Source organism: Podarcis bocagei (assembly GCF_964188305.1).
Source record: "Podarcis bocagei genome assembly, chromosome: 1".
In the NCBI taxonomy this organism is placed as follows: domain Eukaryota; kingdom Metazoa; phylum Chordata; class Lepidosauria; order Squamata; family Lacertidae; genus Podarcis; species Podarcis bocagei.
In genome coordinates this window covers 91,060,285-91,087,661 of record NC_138125.1, presented here as the reverse complement: position 1 = coordinate 91,087,661, position 27,377 = coordinate 91,060,285, and the positions used below count along the sequence as shown (strand labels likewise).

The 27,377-nt window shown below is 41.1% G+C and overlaps 1 protein-coding gene across 3 annotated transcripts; it reads right to left on the bottom strand.

Annotated features, from left to right (window-relative positions):
- Nucleotides 1-1,934: 1,934 nt before the first annotated feature.
- On the bottom strand, nucleotides 1,935-26,644 carry CYP27C1 (cytochrome P450 family 27 subfamily C member 1). 3 transcript variants are annotated; one of them, XM_081197208.1, is made up of 9 exons: nucleotides 25,740-26,644; nucleotides 16,467-16,657; nucleotides 14,540-14,739; nucleotides 13,291-13,500; nucleotides 12,429-12,592; nucleotides 9,834-10,000; nucleotides 6,689-6,767; nucleotides 4,666-4,869; nucleotides 1,935-2,272 (listed from the first exon to the last, which is right to left on the bottom strand). In XM_081197208.1, exons 1-9 carry the CDS (start codon nucleotides 26,097-26,099, stop codon nucleotides 2,153-2,155), a joined length of 1,695 nt encoding a protein of 564 aa, XP_081053334.1. In that variant the 5' UTR covers nucleotides 26,100-26,644; the 3' UTR covers nucleotides 1,935-2,152. The 3 variants fall into 3 exon arrangements, with proteins under 3 accessions (XP_081053334.1, XP_081053335.1, XP_081053336.1); XM_081197209.1 differs by having other exon boundaries at nucleotides 16,467-16,654; nucleotides 25,740-26,637; XM_081197210.1 differs by having other exon boundaries at nucleotides 16,467-16,584; nucleotides 25,740-25,880.
- Between the last annotated feature and the right edge of the window lie 733 nt (nucleotides 26,645-27,377).

Sequence of the window (27,377 nt, the reverse complement as noted above, 5' to 3'; positions counted from 1 at the left end):
TATTACCATGCCTTTTCCCCAGTCCAGGGTTCATGGTGCCTTACACAAATAAACTAGAACAAGCTAAAAATACAGAAATGTTTATTATTAAAATGTAATTAGACACCATAAAATTCAAATAATATTAGAAGACCCATTAAAAACCACAGACAATAACAGTTCTCAAAGGCCTAATGGAATAGAAAGGTCTTCACTGCTGGTGGAAGAACAGAAGGAGGAGGGAGCCAGTTTAACTTCTCTAGGAAAGAAGTTACAAAGTGTGGGAGCAGCCACCACCAAGAAGGCCCTCTCTGGAGTCCCCACCAAGCATGCCTCTGAGGGAGGCAGGACCTAGAGAAGATCTCAGAGCCCAGGCAGGTTCACATGAGGGAATTATTTATTATGAAGAGCTGTAGACTGTATAGACTGTAGGCAACAAAGCTTATATGCTGCAATAAATGTGTTTGGATTGCTGGCATAAGGCAGAATAGCCCTATGATGTCTTTTGTTTTTAAAGGTGCTGACAATTGCAACAATTTCAGACAAAATCCAGGGCTGATATATAATTACTTTATTATGGCTAAGGGACAAATAGGGAGAATGATCAAAGTAACTAAACGTATTTATTAATGATAGAAAACTATTAAAATGTTTCTCTTTATTTTTATATCATATGAAAAGTTAACTTACAAAAGATCATAAAAACATATTATGACTTTTGATAACAGCTAATGCAACAGTCCAAATTACAGTGCCATAAAGAATTCAAACTGAGAACCAGTCATTTGATCCCCATGTAACCAAGTTCTCAGAGTTTCCCAAAAGCAAGCCTAAATATTGAGAGCGCACAAGTTTTGATTCTCTGTTGAACTTCTCCAGAGATGGAGAGAGGGCTTCACAAGAAAGTTGGACAGATACACATTTGGAAAATTAATGTGAAGCTGAGATAAGTAAATGTCAAGGTAGTAACAGCTGGCTTGAAATATCTAATGTAAATGTTTCAAAGTGAATAACTTTCACCCATTTTGTACATATCCTTATTCAATCTTACTAGCAACCATTTAGCTGCAGGTATAAAATGGTTTCACTACACAGTAATTGCTTTAATAATGCTTTCTGCATAACAGTCAGATTGCTGTCCTCCCATCCTGTAACAGGCAAAAGTTTCAAACATAAACTTGTCTGGTTGCCACTAGCTATACAAATTGCTTATATGAGCAACTACAAAGTGCACATTTTTCAAGTACATAAACACCATGTCATTTATCTATCTGTCCTAGAGAGGGCAGTAGCCCACACAAATAATAAAGTTTTATGTAAAAGCAGGATATACAATGTGCAATTACACACACAAAAAAAATGTCAAGATACTAAAGTAAAGCTTTTATTCAAAATGAAAGCTATATTTGTAATATCTATAAATTTTAAAAAATGACAAATATAAAAATTTATTCTTTAACCATTTATGTGACTTGTTGGCTTAAATTTACATAAACTTTATATCCCTTTTGTATATTATTCTAAAAAGCTTTTATGAAATAAAAATCAAACATTGGAATCTAGACAACCTATAAGTTTCATAATTTTCTTTAAAATGTCTCAATAGTTCAAAATATTATACTAGGTTTTTAGTACATTATAGTTAATGCACAAAAACTATCAAAAAGTTAACCAAAGTCAAAGTGGGAGACACGAAGAGAGCAAACAAACAAACATTACTAACCAGTGTTTATCCTGCAGTCAGTCACACTTATCTTTAAGAATGAGTTTATATTTTATGCATGTGATAATTGCAGATATCCTGAGGATGCAAATCTGTTACCACTTATCTCATAATTGCCTTTTATCACAGGCAATCAGCTAACCATGGGAACCCAGCTGGAAGAGGTGACAAAGTGATTACTACTTTGGCTATCATTTACTAGAATTTTGCAGAGGATGTCTCAGTTCTTTACTGGTACAACTGCTGCCTTTACCATAACTCTCAAACTGGATTGCCAGCATAAAGAGGAATGGTTCTAATTTGGACTTACAGAATGTTCTGCATGAACATGTATAATTGTTTAGCAGGAAAAAGAGAAACCTCTAGGGAGGCATATAAAGCTTGATTACAGGAATCCCATCATGCAGCTTTCAGTCAGAGGTCAGGCCGAGGAGTCTCCTGAAGGTCCTACTACCATTTCCTGTCAGCAAATTTCACATTGATGGAGTTTGCAGGAGTCAATAGTCCATGGGTTTTGGCATAAGCTGGTTTAGTTTTTGGAGAAATTTTTATTTCAAAATTTTGAAGCAGCTTCAAGGATAAAAAAACAGAACACTAGAATTAATAAAAAGTGCATATGACAAAGGCAACAAGAATATTGATAGTCCTAACAGCCTACATTGTGGCAGAATCCAGAATCCAGTGGTACCTCGGGTTACAGACGCTTCAGGTTACAGACGCTTCAGGTTACAGACTCCGCTAACCCAGAAATAGTACCTCGGGTTAAGAACTTTGCTTCAGGATGAGAACAGAAATCGTGCAGTGGCAGCAGGAGGCCCCATTAGCTAAAGTGGTATCTCAGGTTAAGAACAGTTTCAGGTTAAGAAAAGACCTCCAAAATGAATTAAATTCTTAACCCGAGGTACCACTGTAGAGGAAAGAGCCTTGTTGATTCCCAACAGTGGCTAGAGAAGTGCTTTTGTGAAGCAGCCATCTCAAACTGTTCATCCCCTAGCAACTGGCATTCATTGCTCTTTAACATGCGCTTCCATTTACCTGTTATGGCTAACAGCTGTTCTCTGTGAATACCTATTTTGTAAAAAGCTCTCTCATCCAATGGTCAATTTAATTATGAGTTGTGTAAGTACGGTCTCTCCTTTGAACCTACTGCTAATCAGTTTGATTGGCGACTCGAACTCTCAAACTACCAGAGGGGTGAGCCATTGATCCAGGTAGAATATCCTAGGGCACTACAGAGACCCCGTGTGGTGTCCACTGAAGGAACTTGAAGTGGAGCACTGGCAGTTCTGGGGTACACTACTCCAGTGAGACTTTTTCAGAGTAACTGGATCAGATGGTGTGCCTTCTGAGCAGCTTTCACCCCTAGAACCCCTTTTCAGCTATTAATCACTGGTGATGAAAATAAGCTGCTACTGAAAGGGCCCAAGTATTAGGCCCTTTGCTTTAGTCTGCAGAGCCTTGTGTGCCAGGACAGGGTGGAAGAGTTTTCCATAAACACACACTGAACAGTTGTTTTTGGAAGGTCCAAAGACTGAACTAAGGCTGCAGTCCTGTGTGTGCCTGAGAGCAAATGCCATGGAACTGAGCAGGGCTTACTTCTGAGTAAACATGCTTCGGATTTATTTCAAGGCTTCATTAGTACGCACACTAGCAGTAAGTCCCACTAAGCAGAGTGTGGTTTATTTCTCAATAAGCAACTGCAGGAGTGGACTGTAAGATTGTGCTGTGGGGGAATTCATAGCACAACCACTATCTGCCCAAAGCCAGCTTGCTATAGGCCCCAAACAGCTGATTGGCACTTATAGGAAGACTGCTGAGATCAGCTGCAGTATGGAGTGCATGGTAGGGAAATCCATGGCACAGCTGATGCCGATCCAAAAAAGGTGGGATGTTATTGCAATAAAAATAATAATAACCTGAGCTTCCTATAAGTGCTGATCAACTGATTGACACTTACAGCAAGCCCCAAAATGGGGCTTGGTATATAGCCAAATATATTTGCATGACTATCTTGAATTGAAGCTATTCATGCAAAGGATCTTCCTCTGTGGGTGCAGTTTGAGACACACCCACAAAATATTTTTTGTTCTGTTTTATGTCTGAAGGTCCTGTCAACCTGTCAAAATGACCGACATGGGGTTGAGACAGCCAGGATCTGGTTTGCTAGTTAGATCATGTTCCTTACCCCTGCCTTAGCGGAAGGACAATATCAGAAATTATATAAGTGAATGATTTCATTATATAATTCAAATTAAGAATTGGGAAAGCTAGCTTATTTGCTATTACAGATCACTCTTAGGACCATAAATCTATAGCCTTTTTTACTTTTGAGTTCAACAATACTGGCACTTACAGCCAAATGGCCCACGTGACTTGCACCAGTGGAGCAGTTTGAGGATTGGGTCTAACAGTGTGAACCACTATGTGTCTACTCAGAAGTAAATCCTATTAAGTTTGATGGGGCTTGCTCCCATGTAAAAGGGTACAGGATTGCAAACTAAGTCACTTATTGGCATTGCATTTATAGACCCCAATCCTTGCAAAAATATATACAGTGGTACCTCTGGTTGCGAACAGGATCCATTCCGGAGGCCCGTTCACAACATGAAAAGAGCGCAACCCACAGCGGCATGTTTGCGCATGCGCAGGTTGCAATTCGCCTTTTCTGCACATGTGCGTGATGGCATTTTGCGCTTCTGCGCATGTGCGAATGGCGAAACCCGGAAGTAACCCTTTCTGGTACTTCCAGGTCGCCGCGGGACGTAACCTGAAAGAATGTAACATGAAGCGGACGTAACATGAGGTATGACTGTACATATGCTAAACTTTAAACATGTGAGCAGTCACACTGAAAAGAAAGTTATTGCTGGTTCAGGGAATTAATCTGCATTTCTGAAATACAAAATCACACATATTTTAAACATTTTATATAGCAAGGAGATGTGCTCTAGTAGCCTGCTTACCTGTATTAGTGCAAGGTGAATTTCAAGTTCAGCAATTCTTTTTCCTATACAACTACGTATACCATAACCAAAGGGGATGGAACCAAAATTATCCACTCTGTCCATATTGCTTTTCCTTAGCCAGCGCTCAGGCTGGAACTCATTTGCTAATGGGAAATTCTCTTCCTGATATGATGTAGCATAATGACAGAGTGCCAGCTGGGTCTAATGAAACAAATGAACATATATTTATATATAATTTTCCAAATGCCTGTTAATGAACTACTTATAGTTTCCTAAATATACATTTTATGCCATTTAATATAAATTCAGATTATTCACAAGGATCAACACAATTGCTTAAAAAGTTTTAAAAAACATTGGACAAGCTAAGATGCTAAGAGTGCAATCCTATATACATGTACTCAGAAGTGAGTCTCACCAAGTTCAATAAAACTGGATGCCCGATGTGTATAGGATTTCAGCCTAAATCAGACAAAACAGAACTGACCCATTTATAAAAAGTTTGTACTAAAACCTATACTTCTTTAACTTCACAAAAAGCTGCCATGCTCTCTAGATTCTTCCTCCTAGAAAAAAAAAAGTGTGGCTCATTAGGTCTACCTTAAATAACTAGTGTGCTTTATGAGCGTGTCTCAAAGCAACTATGTGTGTGTCTCCAAGCAATCTCAGCTAGGTGGTTCCCTTCAAGGAGCACACCATACTAAATTTGACATCCTCTCACATAAAAGAAAACCAGGTGTTTGGTGATTCAGTTAGTTGTATCAGCATAATCAATTACTTTTATTGGGAGGGTTGTTGGATGCATGCCTGAAATGCAGCTTCAAGGCAAAATCCATTTTAAAAAACCACTACCCTGCTTTTGGGATGCGGGTGGCACTGTGGTCTAAACCACTGAGCCTAGGACTTGCCGATCGGAAGGTCAGCGGTTCGAATCCCCGTGGCGGGGTGAGCTCCCGTTGCTCGGTCCCTGCTCCTGCCAACCTAGCAGTTTGAAAGCACATCAAAGTGCAAGTAGATAAATAGGTACCGCTCTGGCGGGAAGGTAAACTGTGTTTCTGTGCACTGCTCTGGCTTCACCAGAAGCAGCTTAGTCATGCTGGCCACATGACCTGGAAAAACTGTCTGCGGAAGCGGATTAACACCGGCTCCCTTGGCCAGTAAAGCGATATGAGTGCCACAACCCCAGAGTCGTCTGCGACTGGACTTAACTGTCAGGGGTCCTTTTCCTTTACCCTGCTTTTGGCATACCATTCAGGGGCAGGGGATGAAAGCAACCAGCACTGTGGAAGAAAGCAGGCCAAGGGTGGTCAGAATGAATGGTTCACCAGTCTTCTCCTTATGTCCAGTAATTTCTCCATTCAACAGCATGGCAAAGGGGAATACTGAAGCAGCTCATCTCATGTACCATGTCCCCTGATACATATTACCCACAAGGTAAAAGACCTCTACCAGCTAACTCCTGTTCCCATTCTTCGGGTTACTGTTTTACCCAACTTTTTATCGGTGGAGAGCAGAATAACATGTAATTATACAAAAAGTACAATTTCAAGTTACCAGTTCCTACACTCAAATAGGTTGAAAATACCATACAGTATAATTTTAGAATGTTTCTTTAAAAAATGGCACCTATGTTTTAAGCTAATGACTTCACATGGCCAGGGGTGTTCCTAGGCACTTTAAGCACCTGCTGCACATGCTCACAACACAAATTTGCATGTACTAATTCATGTGTATAAATGGCTCTGAAAATTCAAGATGGTGTATGGCTGTGCCCAGATGTCCAATAAGCAAATGAATTTTCTTCTGTTTTTAAGAAGTTTTTTTTTAACAAAGGAAATCTGGGTCCCAAAGCAAAAGAAAAGGAGCTTGGGATCCTGAATAACATCTCTGAACATGCCTAAAATTAAACCAGACTTTCACATAATAGCTCATTTCCTAGCAAAGGCAGTTTCACGTATCCAGAGTAAATCTGTGATTTCATCCTTTCCCACTCCTTTCACAAAGCCATTGTACAACTCACCCCTTTAGGTATCAAGTATCCTCCAACAATCATATCTTTCTGGGTTACTCTACCGTTTCCTGGTAACACTGGATATAACCTACAAACAAGTGTCAATTAGATATTCAGTGCCTGTAATGTTATATTTCTTTAGAATTATTTGAAGGTGCCCACAAATGGGAAGATAGGAGGAATTCAGTGAGTAAACACTGCGTATTTGGATTTTTAACAAGGTTTTGACAAAGGCCTTCAACAATGGCCCCTATATTTTTAAAAATAGTATTAATTGGATAATAGAACAGGGCCCCAATACTAACTAAATTGTTGGAAGTACAAGGTAAGAATAAACTTTTTTTTTTTTTACAATGTAGCCAAGTAAACAGGGAGTCTGCTTCAAGACTGATGCCTCTTAACAAATTGAACAGTGAGGCAGCCAAGGTCAAAGAAAGCACCAATTTATTTAGGATGACAAAATCTTAAAAAGATTGTGAAGAGATCTAAACTTATGTGCGGCATGTCATTGGACCCATGCCTTTAGCAAGGCCACATTCTGGATCTGGTCTTCCTGACTGGGCAGAAAGAGGATGATTTGAAAATGAGGGATTGTAAAAATCAGTTTCTTGTCATGGTCAGATCACTTCCTGCTGAGATTTTGGTTTTCAGCAGCTTTTTATCTCTGCAAAAGCAGGGGAACTATTATAACTTATTGGAGGCGGATGTATGCAACTAATTTCCAGACAGCTCTGGGAGATTTTTTGGCTGATATGATTGGTGCTCCCTGTCATGTCCCCCTTGATCTGTGAAATAAACAGGTGACCCAGGCTATTGACACAGTCACACACACCCCAATGTCCTCTCCCACTTCATACAGCCTGACTCCTTGGTATACACCAGAGCTTAGGACAATGATATAAGCTGGGACATCTTGAACACAAACAGAGGAAACCTCCAGATGAATGTAGCCAAACTAGAACCCAAATAAGGGCTCATTATTAAGCCTACTCAGTGGCAATGAAGTCAGCACTATTATATCCAGTAGAACTTTCCCAGATACTGCAGGACATTTTATATTCTGACTCTAAAAAGTTGGTGGAACCAATGGTGGCTCATTATAACTTGTTTGCAAATCATTTTGAGAATAGAGTTGCCTGCATCCATGAAGACATTGACTTCGCTATTATAGCAGGTGAATCTCAAGAGACATTTAGAACATTATCTGGCTCTGTTTTTTCAGATGAGCTTCAGTTGGTATGGCTCGAGGACATGAACAAGGTGTGTGGATTGGTGTGGACAATCACATGTGCTCTTAACCCATGCCCTTCATGGCTGATAAAAAGTAGTAAAGAGGGGGATGGGCAGTTGCTTTTAGTTAATTAGTGTTCTTTTTATGTATTTGAAATTTTGTAATATATTGTTTTTATAATTGTACATAAATTTGTAGTAAGCACCAAGTAAATGTAATAAACCACTACTAATACTAACAACAACGACAGCAGCAACAGCAGCAGCAACTACTACTATAACAAACTGAGTGATTGGGTAACAGACTGACAGATGAAATTCAATGGAAGTAAAATGATAAATGTTCCTAGTTTCATATATAGAATCTAGATTGGCTAAAACCATACAGGATCTTGGGTGTATCATAGAAAACTCATAGTCCTACAGCAAAGAAGAAGATAAACTCAATATTAGAAAAGGGGCTACACTTAAATGGAAGTATCATAATGCCATTTTTTAAATCCATGATGCAGTCGTCTCACCCCATCTCAGTAAGAGTAATGTCAAGCTGGAGAAAACATAGAAAAGAGCAATTTGCAATATAAAATTATACATGTTTACTCAGAAGTAAATCTCACTATATTCAGTGGGGTTAATGCATAGGATGGCAGCCTAAAATACTGAAGGAGATAGAGTATTATTACTATCATAACTGCAGCTATAATCCTAAACACACCTACTAGGGAGTAATCTCTACTGAACACCATAGAACTTACTTCTAAGTAAATGTGCATCTGATTGTGCCGTTAGAGAAGATATGCAAGAAGTTTACAAAATTGTTTTGTTCTGTTCACAAACCACAAACTGATCAGATAAACATGAGAGGAGTTCCATCTCATGCAAAACATATCAAATTAAGAAATGCTTGTTTCTTAGTTTTGTATCGTACTTGTCCACTATTGCCACTTGATCCTATGCTGGTTACTAGCATAAACTGTCTTTCAAAAAGAATTATCCAACTTCATTGAGAATAGTCTATCAATAACTATTAGCCATACAAGTTAAAAGGGAAAGTCTATCTTCAAAGACAGTCTACAACCAACTATCTTTACTAACTAAAATAGTGTCTTTCTCCACCATACCTTCCTTGTAATCTTCATTGAGGCAGCTGACTAGATTTTATTCAGGTGAAGTAGGAACCCATGGTTTCCTGTTGCAATAATGAGCCTGCATAAGCCTCAGGCTCATATGTTTTCTCTCCATGCACAAGAAACAGAAAGCCAAGGTTTCCATTACATCTGAATTTTGGGAAACCATGGTTTTTTTCTAAGTGTGACTGGTTAGCAAACTAGGATATAATGCCACAGTTTAAAACTGGTTTGTTTTAACTAACCACACTAAGAACATACCACAGTTTCCTGCATTCAGACATAAGGGGGACAGTGGTTAGTTGAAAAGATATAGTAGAAGTTCCCAATCTTCTCTCGTTGCATATGATAGGGAATGGGAGAGGAGTATGCAAACAGACTCTCTTGAAATAAGAGCACATTATGTAAAAAAAAATCACTTAGTTTAAAGAACTATGGCAACTTTGTGAAGCTGCAGGTGGAGCAAGTTTTTGAACCTACTGGCACAGTACTCTGAATATTTAAGTCAAAAGGAACTCAGAGAAGCTTCTCTGCAATGTAGGGAACCTACAGCCCAATTCAAAGTCTGCTTATTCAGCAAAAATGTCCAGTTGAAGTCAACGTTGCTTGCTTTTGTAAATGTGCATTGAGGTGCAACCATAAATCACTATTTAAAACTACAGAGAATAGTGTGACATACCCTAATACAAATAATGAAGGGGGGTTAAAAAACACAATTGCAATTTAGCTAAAACAAAGACACAAAACAAGAAAGGAACAAAAACGTTTAATGGTCAACTTAGTTTTTCTGCACTTACCTCAAGGTTTCTTTGAGAAGGGCTCTGATCATTGGTAAGTTGGGGACGTCATGTGCATCAGGGATTTTATCTTTCCCCAAGTTATTGACTATCTCTTTATAGACAGAATGTTGCACTTCCGGGTGCTTTGCTAAAAGGTACGTCGCCCAGGATAAAGTGAATGAAGTCTAGGGCAGGGAAGAGACAGTACCAATGGGAGGGAAAACATTCAGTAACATTTGCTAAGCAGTAGCATTTTTCATTTTCAACCAATGGTTTATTATAACCTGAACAAAACACAAATTATTATTATTGTTCTTCATAACAACAGCTAATTTTTATAAAGCTCTTACCCAAAGAGCACAATCCTATGTACTTTAACTCAGAAGTTACTGACTTCCCATGGTAACCATGAGGAGGAAGGGGCAAACAGCAGTTACTCCACTCATTCCAATTTTGTGCTACACTGCCTCCAGTCCCTCATTTCATTATTTTCATTATGTTCTGCATTATCGTTTTTCTAAAAAGCTCTGGACAGCTTCTCTCAGTAGAGGCTGGGAGCCGTGCCTAACTGCATAAGAAATTGCTGTGGGCTAAACAGTGTCTCCTCTCAGGTTCCCAGCTCCTTCACATCCTCTTCAAAACTGGCACCGTGCTAAAATAACTGAAGTGCTTTGAAGCCCAGTAACAGCTGCCCTATTCTATTCAAAGTCTTTAATAACCCCTTTCTGTGCCTGCTGCTTTTATATTTTAAATCATAGCACTGAGGGACCAGGGCTTAGACACTTCCCTTCATATAGTACAGAATCATGATAATCTGGTTATTACCAGCTACAGAGGGAGATATAAATTAAGACAAATGCTCTGATAGCACAAAACATTGCCAAATCAGGTTCTATAAAAGAGCTTGCTTCAAAACTAAAAGTCGAAATGCATGTATAGAACATATATATTTGACACACTTTGTTTTATTCTAAGGTCCTCAAGTTAATGTCCCCGCCCTTCAGGCTTAAAATCAGAACCTACTAAATTCAGGTGTGGAATTAGTTTTAATTAAAGCAAATTATTTATGTTAAATAATATCTTAATCATACTTCCATAGATTTTGCTGGGGAGAGTATTATAATTCAAATCTGTAACATAAGGTAAAATAACATCAGCTCACCCTTACCAAGGGCCGGCCCTACCATGAGACAGAGTAAGGCAGCTGCCTCAGGTAGCAAATACTGAAGGGCAGGGAATCCTTCACCCACTAAAGTCACTGCCCTTAAGATGCAGTGGAGGATGTTGAAATAAGATTCAATCGCCTGCTGAGCTTTTCTACATGGAATGGGAATGAGAGGATGAAAGTTCTCGCCCTTTGCTTAAGGCAGCCAAATGCCTTGGGTTGAGAGCCAGTGTGGTGTAGTGGTTAAGAGCGGTAGTCTCGTAATCTGGGGAACAGGGTTCGCGTCTCCGCTCCTCCACATGCAGCTGCTGGGTGACCTTGGGCCAGTCACACTTCTTTGAAGTCTCTCAGCCCCACTCACCTCGCAGAGTGTTTGTTGTGGGGGAGGAAGGGAAAGGAGAATGTTAGCCGCTTTGAGACTCCTTAAAGGGAGTGAAAGGCGGGATATCAAATCCAAACTCTTCTTCTTCTTCTTGGGTTGGCCCTATCCTTGCCTGATGGCATGAAATACCATTGTAACTCTTATTACTTAACAACACACTCACTTTTGCCTTGCCATCTTTCTTGGAGAAATTCTGATAATGGTATTTGTTTTACATATATGTAGGCAGAAGCAGACTAGTTTGCTGCTCCTCAGACCTCAGCTATAGCTTTACAGATTTATAGAATTTATTTATGTGTCTGAGGTAAGTCTGATATTAGAGAACAATGCAGCAGCGGGTGACATGGTGGGACTGCGCCACCCATCTGACCTCCCATCTGGCTGAGTCACTCCAACATACCGGGATGGAGAAGGGGAGGGGCACAGTGGCAATTATGACAACACAGTGCAAATCCACCAGCGGGAGGGAGCACTGGATTGACCTTGCCGCCACCACACCCCTCCTTCTCTCCGTTCCAACATGTTGCAGTGACTCAGCCAAGCGGAGGTCAGGTAAGTGGTGCAGCCCCACTACATCATTTGCTGCTGCAACAATCAAAACATGAAATGCTGTTTATACTGTATTCTATAGGAAGGAAAATAACTCCATATTTATTTCTCCTTGGTTGCCTAAAAGCAGGTTTGTTTTTTGCCAATTATTTTTATTGATTTTCCAAATTGTTACAAATCGAACCAAATTAATTCAATTTAATATGCCTAAAAGGAGGTTGTATCTTGCAGGTTTAGGGATATTCTGTCTTGAGATAAATTGACCAGACAGGGCCAGCCCTGCTTTGAGCCAAGGTGAGCCATTAGGCTTAGGCAACACATTGGAAGGGTTAATGTGAGTCCTGATCCCATTGTCACCCTGGATTGAAACTCAGACAAGGGAGAAACTAAAACAGTCCTGATTCTCTTTCTCCCCCTGCCTCGCTCTCTCATAAGGAATTTAGGAAATGTCCACTGAACAACAATAACAGCAATCATATTGATAATGTAATAACAACAGTCATAGCAGTAAACCTACTGTATCAACTCCTGCCAAAAGCATCTCAGTCATATTGGCATAGATTTCTTCCACTGTAAGTTCTTTACTATTAAGCAGAGTTGTGAGAAGTCCACCATCTACCTCTTTCCCCTGGTCCAAAAGGGACTTTATATCACGTAATTTATTGTCGACATGAATTTGACCTTTGTGATGAAGAAAGAAGAAGGGGGAATGCATTTGTTAATCAGTGAGATTTCATTTCTCAAACTGTTATTTCTCATTTGTCATTTGGTGACAGCAACCAACACAGGGCTTTCATAACAGGTTTAGAGTTGTGTGCTGTTTTTTTTGTAAGCTCATTACACATTGCTTGCTAGAAAACTGTTCTAGCTCTGCTAAACAAAGTGATCTGCTGGGCAAAGCACATAACTACAGCCCCATATAAATTCTGTTATACAGCAAATTATACTCAAAGCGGGGGAAGCGGCATGGCTATTAACACGGCTGAAATATGAGATTTTCTTTTCTTTTTGCTTTCTAGGTAAGGTGCAATGAGAAGTCAGGCTCAGTTGAGATATTCCTCTAAAGTCTCCAAACCATAGTTTGGAAGATGATGAATGGCCTAAAGCAGGCGTGGTGAACCTCATCCCCAAGGTCCGAATGCAGCCCTCTAGGTCTCTCTGCCTGGCCCCTCAGACTCTCCCTGGAGCACACACCCTCTTCTCATGCCCCATCCCTTGCTGGTCCTGCTCTGCGCCTTCCCTGGCTGCTTCTGCCTTGCTGGAATACATCCTTGAACTGCACTAATGCCTTGCTACATTTATTAAGGAAGAGGAAAACATTGCTCTCCAAATTACTGCAAACTTATGAAACCAAAATGATAAAAAAAAAAAAAACTTACTAAATCTGAAGAGTCCATCCCATGATCTACAGAATTCTCTCCAAGGTTTTGGAATAATTGGACGAAGCCATTTGGGAATGGCTCCTGCATACATGGTAGTCTTGAAACTACTGAACATCAACTCCAAAGCTTCAATGTATTCCACAGTGTTCTGGGGGATCTGGTTTTCCAAGCACCCCAGGCGGCACTCATACAGAACAGTTGCCACTCCTACAGAATAAAAATACCTTGGGATTTATTCTTTTCCTTTCCAAAGTAATTCAAAGTGCAGAACTAAAGAAAGCTAGCAAACACCCCCACAACAAAAACCAAAGGCCCAGTCCTATGCACATATCTGGGAGGGAGGCCCATTGTCTCCCATGGGATTAAGCTGCATGGCTATAATATTGTCTGTACATTTACACCAGTGCCGGATTTACGTATAAGCTAAACAAGCTATAGCTTAGGGCCCCACTCTCTTGGGGAAATTGTAATTCACTATTAATATACTTCTTCTTAATTGTATTTCAGTTCAACAATTACTTTGATAAAATACATATTTTGTTACGTGCAAATGGCTTTAGATACCTATTAGGTCCATAAATGACCATATAGCATATATTCAACACTAAAACAGTAATAATTTGTTGTTGACAAAGGACAGCTGGACATATAAAGGGCCCCATTACCTTCAGTAGCTTAGGGCCTCATGAAACCTAAATCCATCCCTGATTTACACACAGCATTTTTTGTGGAGTAAGGCAACATACACATAGCATATGGTGTAATGGTGCAAACACTGAATAATGCACTACATTACACTGAAGAGGAATAATGGTCAGTGCAACTTTATCCATCTGCAGCACAGATGAGCAATATATGTGGACCAATGTATGCCTATTAATGACACCAGCTCCATCCACTGTTGTCCATGTCCATGCAGTCTGTGAGCAGCCATCCAACACCACATGTGCACTTTGCAGGCAAAAAAAGTCAACTACCAGTGATGTACTGTGGAATGTATTGTGAGACAATTATATTGTTCTCCTTAATAGCTGAATACTGCTTATCCAGACATTGTACCTTTGTGTAGAACATAAGTGTGTTCCTTTTGCCAACTTGAGTAATGCAAGAACAGTTGTTGTTGATGATGATGATAATATTAATAATAATAATAATAATAAGCAATAATAATAAGCAATAATGGTTGATGAAACACCAACACAGCCACATCTTCCATTAATTTCTAAGAATGAATGATCAATCTCACCTTCCATTGAATACTTGAAAAAAAGGCTGTTAACATTTGTCACTGTTTCCCCATCTTCTTCTTGATTTCTGAGAATGTGGATTCTCTTAATTAAATCTGCAACAACTTCATTAACTCCTCCTGAGAAAACGGCAACATCTTTGGGTTTTACCATTTTTTGCCTTAGTACACGCCTCATTTTTAGCCACTGTTCCCCTTCTCTGGAAGAAATAACAGTTTAAAATGATCTAAATAATTATTTATGTCAATAAGTAAAAAAGAGAGCATCTCTCATTAGAAAGCCTTAACCAAATGTGTCTATTCTTGAAAGTGTTGTTGCAGGAATTATATTTGTGTGCTGACTATTCAATCATTTAGATTCAACAAGAAGCAGATAGCACATTGCCTTACTGGTTATATATTACATATTTTACAAACTGGTCCAAGTCCAGTTTCAAGATAAATAACCATAAAAAGAGATAGCAGTGCCCTTTAAGTTGCCCATCAACAATTAGCACTTGAAAAGCAGACTGAATAGGCAAACAGTTCACCTGGTCTCAGCTGTCGCTACTATATTGAGATTATATATTTCCATTTGAGACTTGTTTCTAAATGTGTGTTTGTGCTTTAGCATATGCAAACCTGTGTCTTCTTTTGTCCTCTTGTTTTGATAGCTTTTTCTGATTCCTAAGAGGCCACCCTAGAGGTGAGGTGTGCTCACACATGTGAAATTGTGCAGTCTGATCAGATCAGTTAGGATACAATTAAGTCCAGCTGCCTCCCCATTTCCCCCTCCTCCAAAAAAAGGTGCCTAGCACTGTTGTTTGAACAGCGGAGATCTTTGTGTATAATGGAATATATCTGGATCAGTGCTACTGAATTTTGTTATTAATATATATCAAACTAGGCAATGGGGTGTCATAACAACTCACATGTAAATTAATTAGAGGTTTTGAGAGGAATGTGACCCATACCACTCATACCAATTTGATCAGAGTTTGCTTCCCGTCCCCTTTTTCGATGAAATGCATCTAGTCCCTGCTAGCTTCCTTATACTCTTAAGTATATTGAGGGGAGATCTGATGTTAAGCTAGTGGACCTGATGGAGGTCACACTTCTCCTTCACCCCACTGTGCCCTTGGGGTATGTGGGTGGCTGCAGTGGGAAGGAGAGGATCAATAAGCCCCATTTACATAAGAAGTCGTTTAAGCAAGCAAAATGCTGCAAGCAAGATGATACAAGTGGATATTATACTTTAAGTCTAATTATTAAATGTTCGCTTTCTCAGTTGTGCCATGCCATTTCAAATTAAATGTCATTCACTTCAGTGGACTTTAAATATATATAACAGTGGGGTTATTGAAGCCTAACATACAACGGTTTGACTGCATATTAAAAATGGGTGACATTCTGTGTTAGTCAAATACCGACGTTGATGGACTTAAGTTATTGGTTTACTCTGAGAATGACTAACATTCCAATAATTATTATTATTTTTAATTTAACTAACATTGTCACCTTACACATTTACTATGGGGGAAATGGAACATTCCATCTCTAGACTTACATTACATGCATTACAAAAGAAATACAACTGTAGCATTAAGATGTTGCTAACCTTTACTAATGTACAGCCTAGTTCTTACTACATAAAGCACTTAGCTGCTGCAATGTTATCATGTGATAAAAGCAGAAGAATGTCTGTGAGTCATAAAGGGATTGGCTTTCTTTGGAATAAGCACATTGCATCAATAATTACTCTGAATGTTCCCTAAAGGCATTTGCCAACACTCATCCCCATAGGTATATAATCATGCTACAAGCACATTCTTTCAAGAAACGCATTAATCAAAAACAGTTTAAAATGTATCATCAGTGTCTTTTGTGTGAAACCCAAAGATATAAACATTGTTTGGCAACGTAATGCCAAAAATACCATTGCACTCACGCAGATATAAGTCCTGTAGCTCTCCCTCGTAGATCCCTGTATTCCTGCCAGGAATCCATGTCAGCTCGTTGTGGCGCGGATCCTTCTTCCCGAAGAACCTGAGCAACCATGTCTCGATCTGCAATGGATACAACTAGTTTGGGACCAAAATGAGACTTGAAAATTTTTCCATATTCCCGAACGTGCTTCTGCTATGAACGAAAAGTAAATTTCAGATGAATACATTATTCATTCTTACCAGCAAGAAAAAATATATTCATATGGCTATGCAGTTAGAAGTAATGAACTACATTATAGCCTGGTTTCCCAGATTCCCTGGCACCTGAAAAGCTGCTGTTGCAAAACTCAAGGAGCTGAAGCAAAATGGGTTTTAATCTGATTTTAATCTGAGCCCAGGGGTATTCCCCCAGGGCATGGTTCCCTCTTCATAATGCAACATTACAAGTTCTGCCATGGACAAATCTGTATTCTGACCCAGGGAATTAAAAACAATATGTTTGCTTCAGGCATGGTACATAATTTCAAGAACTTGAAGTAAAAGGTCATGTGTGCTTTCTGTTTTGCCCAGTTGTGAAACTTATGAAAATGCTCTCCACCACCCCAGTGGTCAAATATGTTTATTAGAGTTCAGGAGAATGTGTTGTTAGAGCATGCAAACAATATATATTTATAAACGTTATAAGTGTTTGACATAGTCAACATTAGATGTGTCTGAATAATTTTTTACAGTGTGTTAGGATTGGAATAAGAACAGAAAGTTAAGAAATTCCAACAAACCTGAAATGGAACTTTGCCCACGTTTTTAAAGATTTGAAGTGACATTTTATTTATTTTACTTTATAATAAAAAGTTAACAAAGCAGTGTACAATAAGGGAAGATAAAGTATAAAATATGAAAGATTAAGAACTTTATACAGTGGTACCTTGGTTCTCAAATGGAATCCATTTTGGAAACCTGTTCAGCTTCCAAAACATTCAAAAACCGAGGTGCGGCTTTCCATTGGTTACAAGAGCTTCTTGCACTCAGTAGAAGCTGTGTTGCACGTTCAGGTTCCGAAAAACGTTCAGAAATGGAAGCATTTACTTCTGGGTTTTTGGTGTTCAAGAACCGAAATGTACGACAATGGAGGTGTTCCAGAACCGAGGTACCACTGTAAATGGAAGTCTATAAAGCCAGTAATACAATTATACAGTTATTATTCCATAAAATGGCAGGGTAAATGAAAGTCTTCTTAAATAAAAATATCATTACTGGCTGTCTAAATATCAGAATGCTAGGTGTTTCAAAATGTAAATTATTCCAGAGGGCTGGAGCTACAGCTGTAAAAGCCCAGTTTCTAGTGTATGCTAAGCACACATCTGGGACGTGCAGAACTGAATAGTGCTGTTTCCAGGCAGAGATATATATATGAAGAGAAAGAGTCTCTTAGGTAACCTGGTCTCAAACTGTTTAGGGCTTCAAAGGCTAAAAGGAAAACATTGAGGTGAGCTCTGTAGCAAGTTGGCAGCCAGTGCAGCACCCTCAGGACAGGTGCCATATGGTGCTGACTGGCTGTCCCAGTCAACAACCTATCTGCAATATTCTGCTCCAGCTGCAGTTTCTGGACTAAGCTTAAAGGAAGCCCCACATTAAATGCACTGCATTAATCCATCTTCAGGTTGCCAGTGCCAGGACCACAGCGGGCAAGCTTCTTTTCTTAGGCCAGGAAAAGTCATAGCTGTCTAATCAACTAAAGCTGACACAAGGCCACATGCTCTTCAGGTGACACAGGAGACTATACACCGGTAGATCAGGGGTCAGCAACCTTTTTCAGCCATGGGCCAGTCCACCATCCCTCAGACCATGTGGTGGGCCAGACTATATTTTGAGGATATGAAAGAATTCCTATGCCCCACAATTAACCCAGAGATACATTTTAAATAAAAGTACACATTCTACTCATGTAAAAACACCAGGCAGGCCCCACAAATAACCCAAAGATGCATTTTAAATAAAAGAGCACATTCTACTCATGTAAAAACACACTGATTCCCGGACTGTCTGTGGGCTGGATTGAGAAGGAGATTGGGCCTTAGGTTGCCTACCCCTGATATAGATATTCCTTCAGAGGGAATGCAACCCCACCTAGAACAGGGTGCTGACCTATCTCCCAGATACAGAAACCACTCACCCAAAGGGCTTCCACACTGCCGGGTTTTAAACTAAAACATGGATTCACCTAAGTTGTTGTGTGCTCAGAATGAGGTCTGCTCATGCCGTGGAACTCCCATCTCCCTCCATGCTCTGCTCTGGAAGGCTGGGGGAAAAACGCAGAACAGGTTTGGGGGCATGCTAGGGGGCACATGGGCAGAAGAGATGGGGGGAAGTCCCATTGTGAGAATATACTTCCTTCCCCACATGCATACACCACTTAGCACTGTACTGAATTTCTCCGTAGGTTTATTGGCCCTCAACCTGCCTAGCACTGAGCTCTGTGCAGAGCCTGTACTCCTGACTCAGATCTAACAGAGGAATAGCTATATTTGTCTTCAGCATACTGGTAACACTTTGTTCCAAATCCCAACACCTTCATATAGATATTAAACAGCCTTGGGAAATAATATTGCCCTGCAGAACCTCATAGTACAAATTGCAGAGGGGCAAACAGCACTCCTCCAAAGCTACTCTCGGGTACCAACACTGCAATCAGTATGGGATCTACTAAGTGCCCACAACACCATGCTACAAAACCAGTCCAGAAGGATACTGTGGCCAATGGTATCAAAAACTGCTGAGAGATCAAGCAGAAGAAGCAAGAGCATACTCCCCTTCTCCCAATGAAGGTCATACATCAGGACAAACAAGGCCAATTCAGTCCCAAATCCATATCTGAACCCAGACTGAAATTAGATGAAAATAGCTCCATCCAATAACGGCTACAGCTCATCCACCACAACCATTTCAATCTCCTTTCCAAGAAAACACAGACTAGTGGGTTTGTTTCTAGGAACAGCCATGTTAGTATGCAAAATATTCCATTTTTGTTCAGTTCTTTCTTCTGCAATACTTTTAGTTTTCCCATTTCTTGGAAAAATCTATTTATGGTCTATATACTGATTGCCAGAGGGGGGGGGATACGTGCCCTTAAATGTCCCCACCTTACAGCAGCTTTAATCTTTTAAATACATTGCAAAATTATATATAATTTTAGAGGGAAGAAGGCTTATTCATATAGCAATGAATCTCTGCCAGCTGGAGACAACAAGAGGACAATTATGAAAGAAGAGCTGGTGAAAAACATTGGACTATGAAGAATTTTAGAAAGTGCCTTCCCTAGCAGATTATATGACATAAAGATGAAAGATTATACTTTGTTTAATAAATTGTGACTGAACCACTTTATTTCAAAACTGAGCAACAAAGTCTATTTAAAGAAAGAAAAACTAAAGTTGTGCTTGAGAATTCTGAGATTCATCTGGAAATTATGTTCAGCATTCAAGAACTACGGCTTGGATCTTAAACTGCCCTTCTATGAATAGAAAGAACTCTCAACCAAGGAAAGCTTCTGCAGGCAGAGGGAAAGGTGGTGATTTTCACCCATTCCTCCCCCCCCCTCCCATGTTGTTCCTGGAGGTCCCCAGGCCTCCAAGGCATATTTTCAGAGAGCACAGAGGGCTGCAGAAAAAGAACAGAATAAGTGAAAATCACATTACCCAGCATGTGCCAGCTGGAGTATTCTGTGAGAGTTCTGCTCTCATGAGAATTTAGGGATCCAATCTGCTATGGCCTCAGTAGTGCTGCAGATAAGGGCTTTCTTCACCAAAACGAAACAGAAAATCTAAATCTGGCAAATGATTTTTAAAAACCTCCTAATAATCCCAATGACGTTTAAATGCTGTGCTGTGAAATATTGCCTGCTCACTGCGCTCACCAATGTCATACAAGCATTTAATCTTTGTTCAGTCATTAAAACACTGTTTATAATTTATGTCCATCCATCCCGCTAATGTCACATACCACTTCACATGCAAATATATAGATTTTTGGGGGGTGGGAAATTCATTCTCTGCTTTCTTGCTTAACAATGCAGAGAACACATTGCATAGCTATAGCTCTTCTAAATGAAAGATGTTTCTCTTTAACCAAAGCAGAGCTAGGCATAGATGTTGTGGCCTGGCTTAATGTTGGAGTCAGGTTACTGACAAACAGAACCTTCATTGTAAAACCACTCAACTCCCTCCCCCACTTTCACATATGGTGTGATGCATGGAACATTCTGCATGTCAGACTGCATCTTTTAAGTAGCTGCTGTGATTGCTCAAAGGTTTCAGATTATTATTTTTTATTCTATTCACTTACGTTCTTAACAGAGTTTTATTAATTCTTTTACAGAGTTGCATAAGTGTGGTGGTTTGCATAAAACTCTTGAACAAGAAAGCTACACAGTATTACAGACTGAGTCATGTACTTGCTTGCTACCACTTCCTGTAGCTTCCAATAAACTGTAAATGGTTTATTTCCCTACATGGATGTAGAATTGAAACAAAATGTTTGAGTTGATTATTTAATTAGCTATCCCCTTTCTATTGTGCAACCAACAATGTGAAAGGGTGGCTTTTATGTCAATATTTTCAATAAATGCATGGGTGATATAAGGAGTCTAACATGCAGATGCCTTTGTGAAGCCCACAGGCAGGAGTTGAGGGTGTAGCAGCCACTAGTTTTCAGAGCCATGCTTCCTCTGAACTTGAAGGTAATATACAGCAATCATACCAAGTGCTGAGGCCTTGCTGATGAATTGGAACAATTGTCAAATAACAGTAGTATGCTTGTGGAAGACTCTTGAGAGTCCCATGGACTGCAAGAAGATCAAACTGATCCATTCTTAAAGAAATCAGCCCTGAGTGCTCACTGGAAGGACAGACTTTGAAGCTGAGGCGCCAATACTTTGGCCACCTCATGAGAAGAGAAGACTTCCTGGAAAAGACCCTGATGTTGGGAAAGATTGAGGGCACAAGGAGAAGGAGACGACAGAGGACGAGATGGTTGGACAGTGTTCTCGAAGCTACCAGCATGAGTTTGACCAAACTGCAGGAGGCAGTGGAAGACAGGAGTACCTGGCGTGCCCCATGGGGTCACGAAGAGTCGGACACGACTAACTAAACAACAACAAAATGCTTCTGGAAACTGGACCCTCTTTCAGTGATATTTGGTGCTGTTCTTTATTAAGTGTTTGTGAAATAATCTTGATATCCATGCTGAGACCTCTTTAGTGACTTAATGGCATGAGTGGGCTGTTCTTGGTACGGATCAGAACCTACTTATACTACAAATCACACCTTGGATTTGTACTGGACAGGACACTGGAGATCAATACATGGGAAATGTAGTTACAACAACATGGATAAATCCTTACCTGGTGATTAGCTTTATAGTGAATACAGCCTTCTTGGGAGAGAGTAATAGTAGTTAGGATAATCTGCCTATATAAAGGCTAATGGTTTCTTGACTGCTCTCCAGGGAATTTCCTTCAAATCAATATTGCAAGTTGTCCCACTGAACTACTACTCAACTTCTAAAGCAAGCAGATAGTAATGAGCAGTTGACACTATTGTTCCTAGACACACTATCCTACATGCCACAGTTCATGGTCAGGCTGCGCATTATGCTTCATGCATAATAGAAGCTAGGCTTCTTGTTTTTATCTAAATAATTACAGCCAGGGGACAGGAAGGTTATTCCTTCCCTCCCCAGTTGTGACCCTCCAGCAGTTTCTTTTCTTAAAAAGAAAAAAAGGAGTCCCCATTGTTGCCAATTGTCTCCCTGTCTCTTCAGGTTTGATCCCTAATATTCTGTAGAGTTTAAGACAATGAAGAGGTAGGGATGACCAAACACAGACCAGAGCCTGTGTTCTTTTGTGGCAGTGATGGTGATGTGAAAATCTTACTTACCGTATCTATTACCACTGTATCCACAGTGGTCAATCAGCTGAATTTTCCTGGGTAGCTATGGGCCTGTTATATCCAGGTCTCTAATGGACAACAAATCAGCCCTGGTTATCTGCTGTGCTACATTTGCTAAATGTGTTGCAAGAAAAATTGTATGTATACAAGCTGATTTAGATGCTACATTGACGGAGAATAACATTTTAGATGTGTCCTTGCCTTCTTATTACATTTGCAGAATGAGTTTAGTTGTTGAATTTCCTGAGCAGGTAGATTGATATTTGGACCCAAAGTTCCTGCCGTGGAACAGTACCTCTGCTAGTCTGGGGGGGTTTCTTTCTTGACAGTTTTCACCTCTTGAAAACTGGTTCCAGAGGAAGAGGGGATTGAGATGAAGAGAATTGGGAAGGGGGTTTAATTACGAGCCAGCCTTCAATCTACAATTAATGGGCAATGTGACTTAGAATTTGGTAGGTATTTATCACACAAGCTTTTGGATAAGCTTGCTAGGTTGGTTACGGAGACTGTAAATGCCCCTTTTATATGAGCATGTAGGAGGTGGTGGTAGCGGTGATGAAATCTCCTTTTGCAAGTCAGTCCCAGAAGATGTCAGTAAGTTATTTCCCTAAGTTTTCGTATGTCTTTTACTCTCTGGTCCTTCCAGTTCCTTCCCTTCCAGTTCCAGATTTCTTCCATTTCCTTCCCTTATTCAGTGTGTATAAGGTACAACTGAGCAGCAAGACAACAAGATTTGGTGAGATCTCTATATGCTGTTGCCATCCCACTTTATCTTTCTTCCTCATCCAATCCAGGAGCTGCATAAGATCCCACATGGCTTCTAACATGCCTAGAACTTGGATGTAAGTGAACTGGCAAACTAAATCCAGAAAATACTGAACTGATATTCTGAGCGTGTGTTGTAACCTGTCAGGTTTACAATCTGAAATCAATGCATTTGACTACTTAGCCCCCAAGCCAATTCCGAAGTTTTCTTAATTGCATATAAAGACCTGAACAACTCTGGACCAGTATGCCTGAAAAACCAAAATCCTCTCCATTGCGTAGTAAGGGCATTAAGATCAGCCAGCAGTCTTGCCACAGCCTAATGATGATCAGCTTGTGGTAACAAGGAAGCAGACTTTTTCATTGGTGGCACCAGTGTTAGGAAATGCATCCCTTACTTAAATATAAGAGGTCCCATCTGTATTGGTATTCCACTGGTTTTTGAAACATGCTTGTTTACACAAGCATTCCCTTGATCTCTCAAGAGTCTCCTGTTTTAATTACTGTGGTTTTTTAATTGAATATTTTAATTGTGGATTCTTTTAACTGGATTGTTTCATTGTGTGTTTTAATTATGGATATTTCTATTTGATTGATTGCACAGTTGGTTTTTATACTTATAAACCACTAAGAATGCTCTTTTGGCATTAATCCATATAGAAATGAATGAATAACAATTTATTAATGTATTAATAATAATATAACGTTGTGATGCATTTCTTAACTCCTGTTTGCTCCCACCTTTACCTGTGAGCACTAAGATCCACTGAGAATACCCTCTTAAATATATTAGCAGGATATATCATATCTTATCTTTCATTAGCAAGGGAATATGAAAGGACCCCTCAGCGGTTACTCACAACTACAAAACTTCCCAGTATGCAGTATTTGATGGTCAAGGTAGAGAGAGAGAGAGAGAGAGAGAGAGAGAGAGAGAGAGTAATCCATTTTAAAACCTGCTGAGGCCAACCTCCCGAGGAAAATAAAGCAGTCCCACATGTCGAGCAAAACAACCGGTCCCTGGGATGAAAGGCTTAGCGAAGCAGATGTAAAACGTTAGCGCTGTCAAGTGCCAGGAACAGCGTGGATGGCAAATGCACCAAGTCCTTCGGGGCGGGGGTGCAAAATGTGTTTTTGTGTGGTGTCAAAACACTCCTGGCTCCATAGCAACCCTCCTGTTATGCGGCGGGGGGGGGCGGGGAAGGGCTGAGCACAGAACCAGATGTGGGCAAATTAGCAGCCAAGCACCAACCCGAAGCGGGGAGGGGTGGGTGGGGAAGGGATCTTAGCGCTGCCTCTCTTCAAAATCACCCTGCCTCCCCCCCCCACCGCCCATTTCAGGCTGGAAAGCAGACAACTGCTGGTCCCACCACCCTCCACAACCCCACGTCACGTGGGGCTCATCTCCCCGCCAGCATATGGGGCGGCGAACGGAGGAGTGTGGTTCCTTTTGGCTGGGGAGGAAGAGCCCTCGTCGCCCACATTTGGGCACCGGGGAGCTGCGCGAGGATGAGCAGCCGTGGCCTCCCTGCGTCTCCTCCAGCCGCCACCGTTTCGCGCTCTCTTTCAATAGGGAGCGAGGGAGAGGGAAGGAAGGAAGAAAGGAAGGAAGTTCGCCGGGAAACGGGGAGGGTTTCAAAGCGCCCGCCTCCGGCTGAGGGGACGCTTGTGCAGCTCTCTCGCCGGCAGCTCGTGCTGCTGCTGCTCCCCCTCCCCTTTCTCTCTCGTCAACCATATCTATCTATCTTTCTATCTATCTAATCTATAACGTGCATATATACTCAACGTCCCCCCTCCCCCGGGGACCTGTGTAAACGAAGGCGACAAAATGGTCTCTCCCCGGAGCTGAGGAGAAAGGTGCGGGTTTCAGCCCTGCGACCCTGGAGCTCCCTCGTCAGCACCGCGGCCGAGAGCGGTAACCTCACGGACACAGAGACGACGCACGAGGCTGCGTCACGCGCGTCTCCCGCCACGGCGAGACGGTCCTGGGGGGGAATAGTTCGTAATAAAAGCCTTGACCAAAGTCTCGCGCTCAGACATTTCCGACCGCAACACCTCCTTTTCACGTTCTTTTCAGTCCCCTCAGAGCATCTGCCACAAACAAACAAAAAACCACCTCAGAAGTCACGCTTCAGACTTCAAAACTATTTAAATACAGCTAGTTATATTTTCTGCCACCTATTTTCTGACTTGTGGGTAAAGTTATCAGACTCTATATATATATATATATGAGAACGACACACACACCCCTACAATCTCTCTAGGTTGTATCTGCAACCCGATATTTTACAAAAGGGTTCATCATATACTCCTGGAAAACAAAGCAAAGGCTACGTCTTGGGGAAATAACACAAAACTGATTTCATTTTTCTGAATGGGGGACGGGGGGACGGGGCACACACACAGCTGCCCTCCTTGCTTCACAATCAGACGACAAGGGAGCCCTGCGAGGGGAGAGAAATGCGTGTGAAATCTTCCTGTCCCACCACCGTGATTTACTCGCTCTTTTGTTGCCCAATTTCGTCGACCGTCTCCTGCCACGGATCCCCTTCCGCTCAATGGTACCTGGATCTCGTGAATGCGGCTAAAGCCATCCTTCCAGAAAAACTCGACCAGATTGGAGAAGGTCTTAGGTCCGGGCATTTCCCTCAGGCTCCTCACTCTCTGGTGGCTCGGGTGCTGGCAGGCGTCGAGGAGGAGCCCCCGGGCTCCACGGTCCGAAGCTGCCCCCATCTCCTCCTCCTCGTCGTCGTCTTTGTCCTCCGCTCTCGCAGCTGCCTCCTTCTGCCCCTCCAGGGACGGGCTGCCTGAAAGTTTGGGCAGCTGGTGAAGCCTGCTGACAAAAGCCACGCCGCCAACGCAGCTCCTGCGAGGCTCCAGCACCTGCCTGCAGTCCCTTCTCAAGACCTTGGCGAGGAGAGACATTTTCTCTGTCTGCTGCCCTTCAGGGGCTGCCGCCTTTCATTGAGTCGCGGCTCCTCTGTGGGATTTCTCGTCCAGCAGTGCTTCTTCCCCAAACTCTTCGCTGCCTGAGCATCAGTTTACACAGACCATTATTAAAGGCTCCCTCCCCTGAGGCTGGGAAAAGGCGGAGTGGCCTGCCATGAGGGGAAGGAGGCGGCATGTATTCTGTTTCATTTAGGTCAGATGAAATGCCCCACATGAGTGTCTGATCTGAAACTGGTCAACATGCAGGTTTTTCTACTCTCCTCCCCACTGTTTTGGCAAAAAAAAAAAAAGGAGGGGAGGATTTGGCTGTGAGGCGCCTCTTTCTCTTGGTCGGCTTGGTTTCCATGTGTCAGCTAATGTTCAGCCAGATTCCTAAACTGCACAAAGAAGGGCACTCAGTGTGCAGCAGAATAACCAGAGGGGGAACCCTGAGTTATTCTGTACACAGAATGCTGAAAATGTATTCAAAACTGCATAAATGACACATCTTTGCCATGATGTCCTCCACTGATCCTGATAAGTGTGTGCATGCATGCCCTTTGCTTCTTACATATTGCTGGAGTACTATAATAGTATCTTGTAGCTGTCTAACATTTTCCAGTTCAACAGATTTGCTTTACGTCAGACCTGCCGGACATTGCATAACACTCTCGTGCAACAGTATCCATGCCTACCATTCTGGTTTTGTTTACACAGAGAATCATCTAAGTTTCAAACTATATTGTAATCTCTCTTTGAACTTTTCAAAAGTTAAAACCAATGAAAACCGATCAACATCAGTGAGCTCGCAGCTCTGAGAGAACCCGAACAGATTCTTCCCCTCACTTCTCACTGCGTAAGTTTTCTTCTGACTTGCCCAAACGTAGCGCTGTTCTTGGCTGAGTTTCTGTCTTGGCTTTTCCTCTACTCCCGCTCTGCATTGCTATGTAAATTTTAAGTAACAATAAAACATAATTTTCTATAGGATTATCAATATGCCAGCATCAATATTTTCTCCATAACTAGAAACAGTCCTGCTAACACATTCCACAAGGGATACTGATGTTATTTTTAGTCAATAGAGTGCAATATATGTGCTAATGTAGGACATAAAGCAATAGAAAGCCAATTTTAAATTAATTTTATTTGCTTGTCAGTGTTTGGTTTTCCACTTATGTTGCAGACCAGGAGTGGTATCTAAGTCATGCTCAGAGAAAACCCACTGAATGGAAGAAATTCAACATTTTCCTGTTATGAGTTTTCCTATCAGTGCAT

Excerpts from the sequence above, each read along its gene's own strand:
- CYP27C1 (XM_081197208.1), bottom strand. The coding sequence starts at position 26,099 with ATGTCTCTCCTCGCCAAGGTCTTGAGAAGGGACTGCAGGCAGGTGCTG. Across the intron at positions 13,501-14,539 it reads TTTCAAGTATTCAATGGAAG|GAGTGGCAACTGTTCTGTAT; the intron begins GTGAGATTGATC and ends TTTATTCTGTAG. Across the intron at positions 6,768-9,833 it reads CTTCTCAAAGAAACCTTGAG|GTTATATCCAGTGTTACCAG; the intron begins GTAAGTGCAGAA and ends ACTTGTTTGTAG.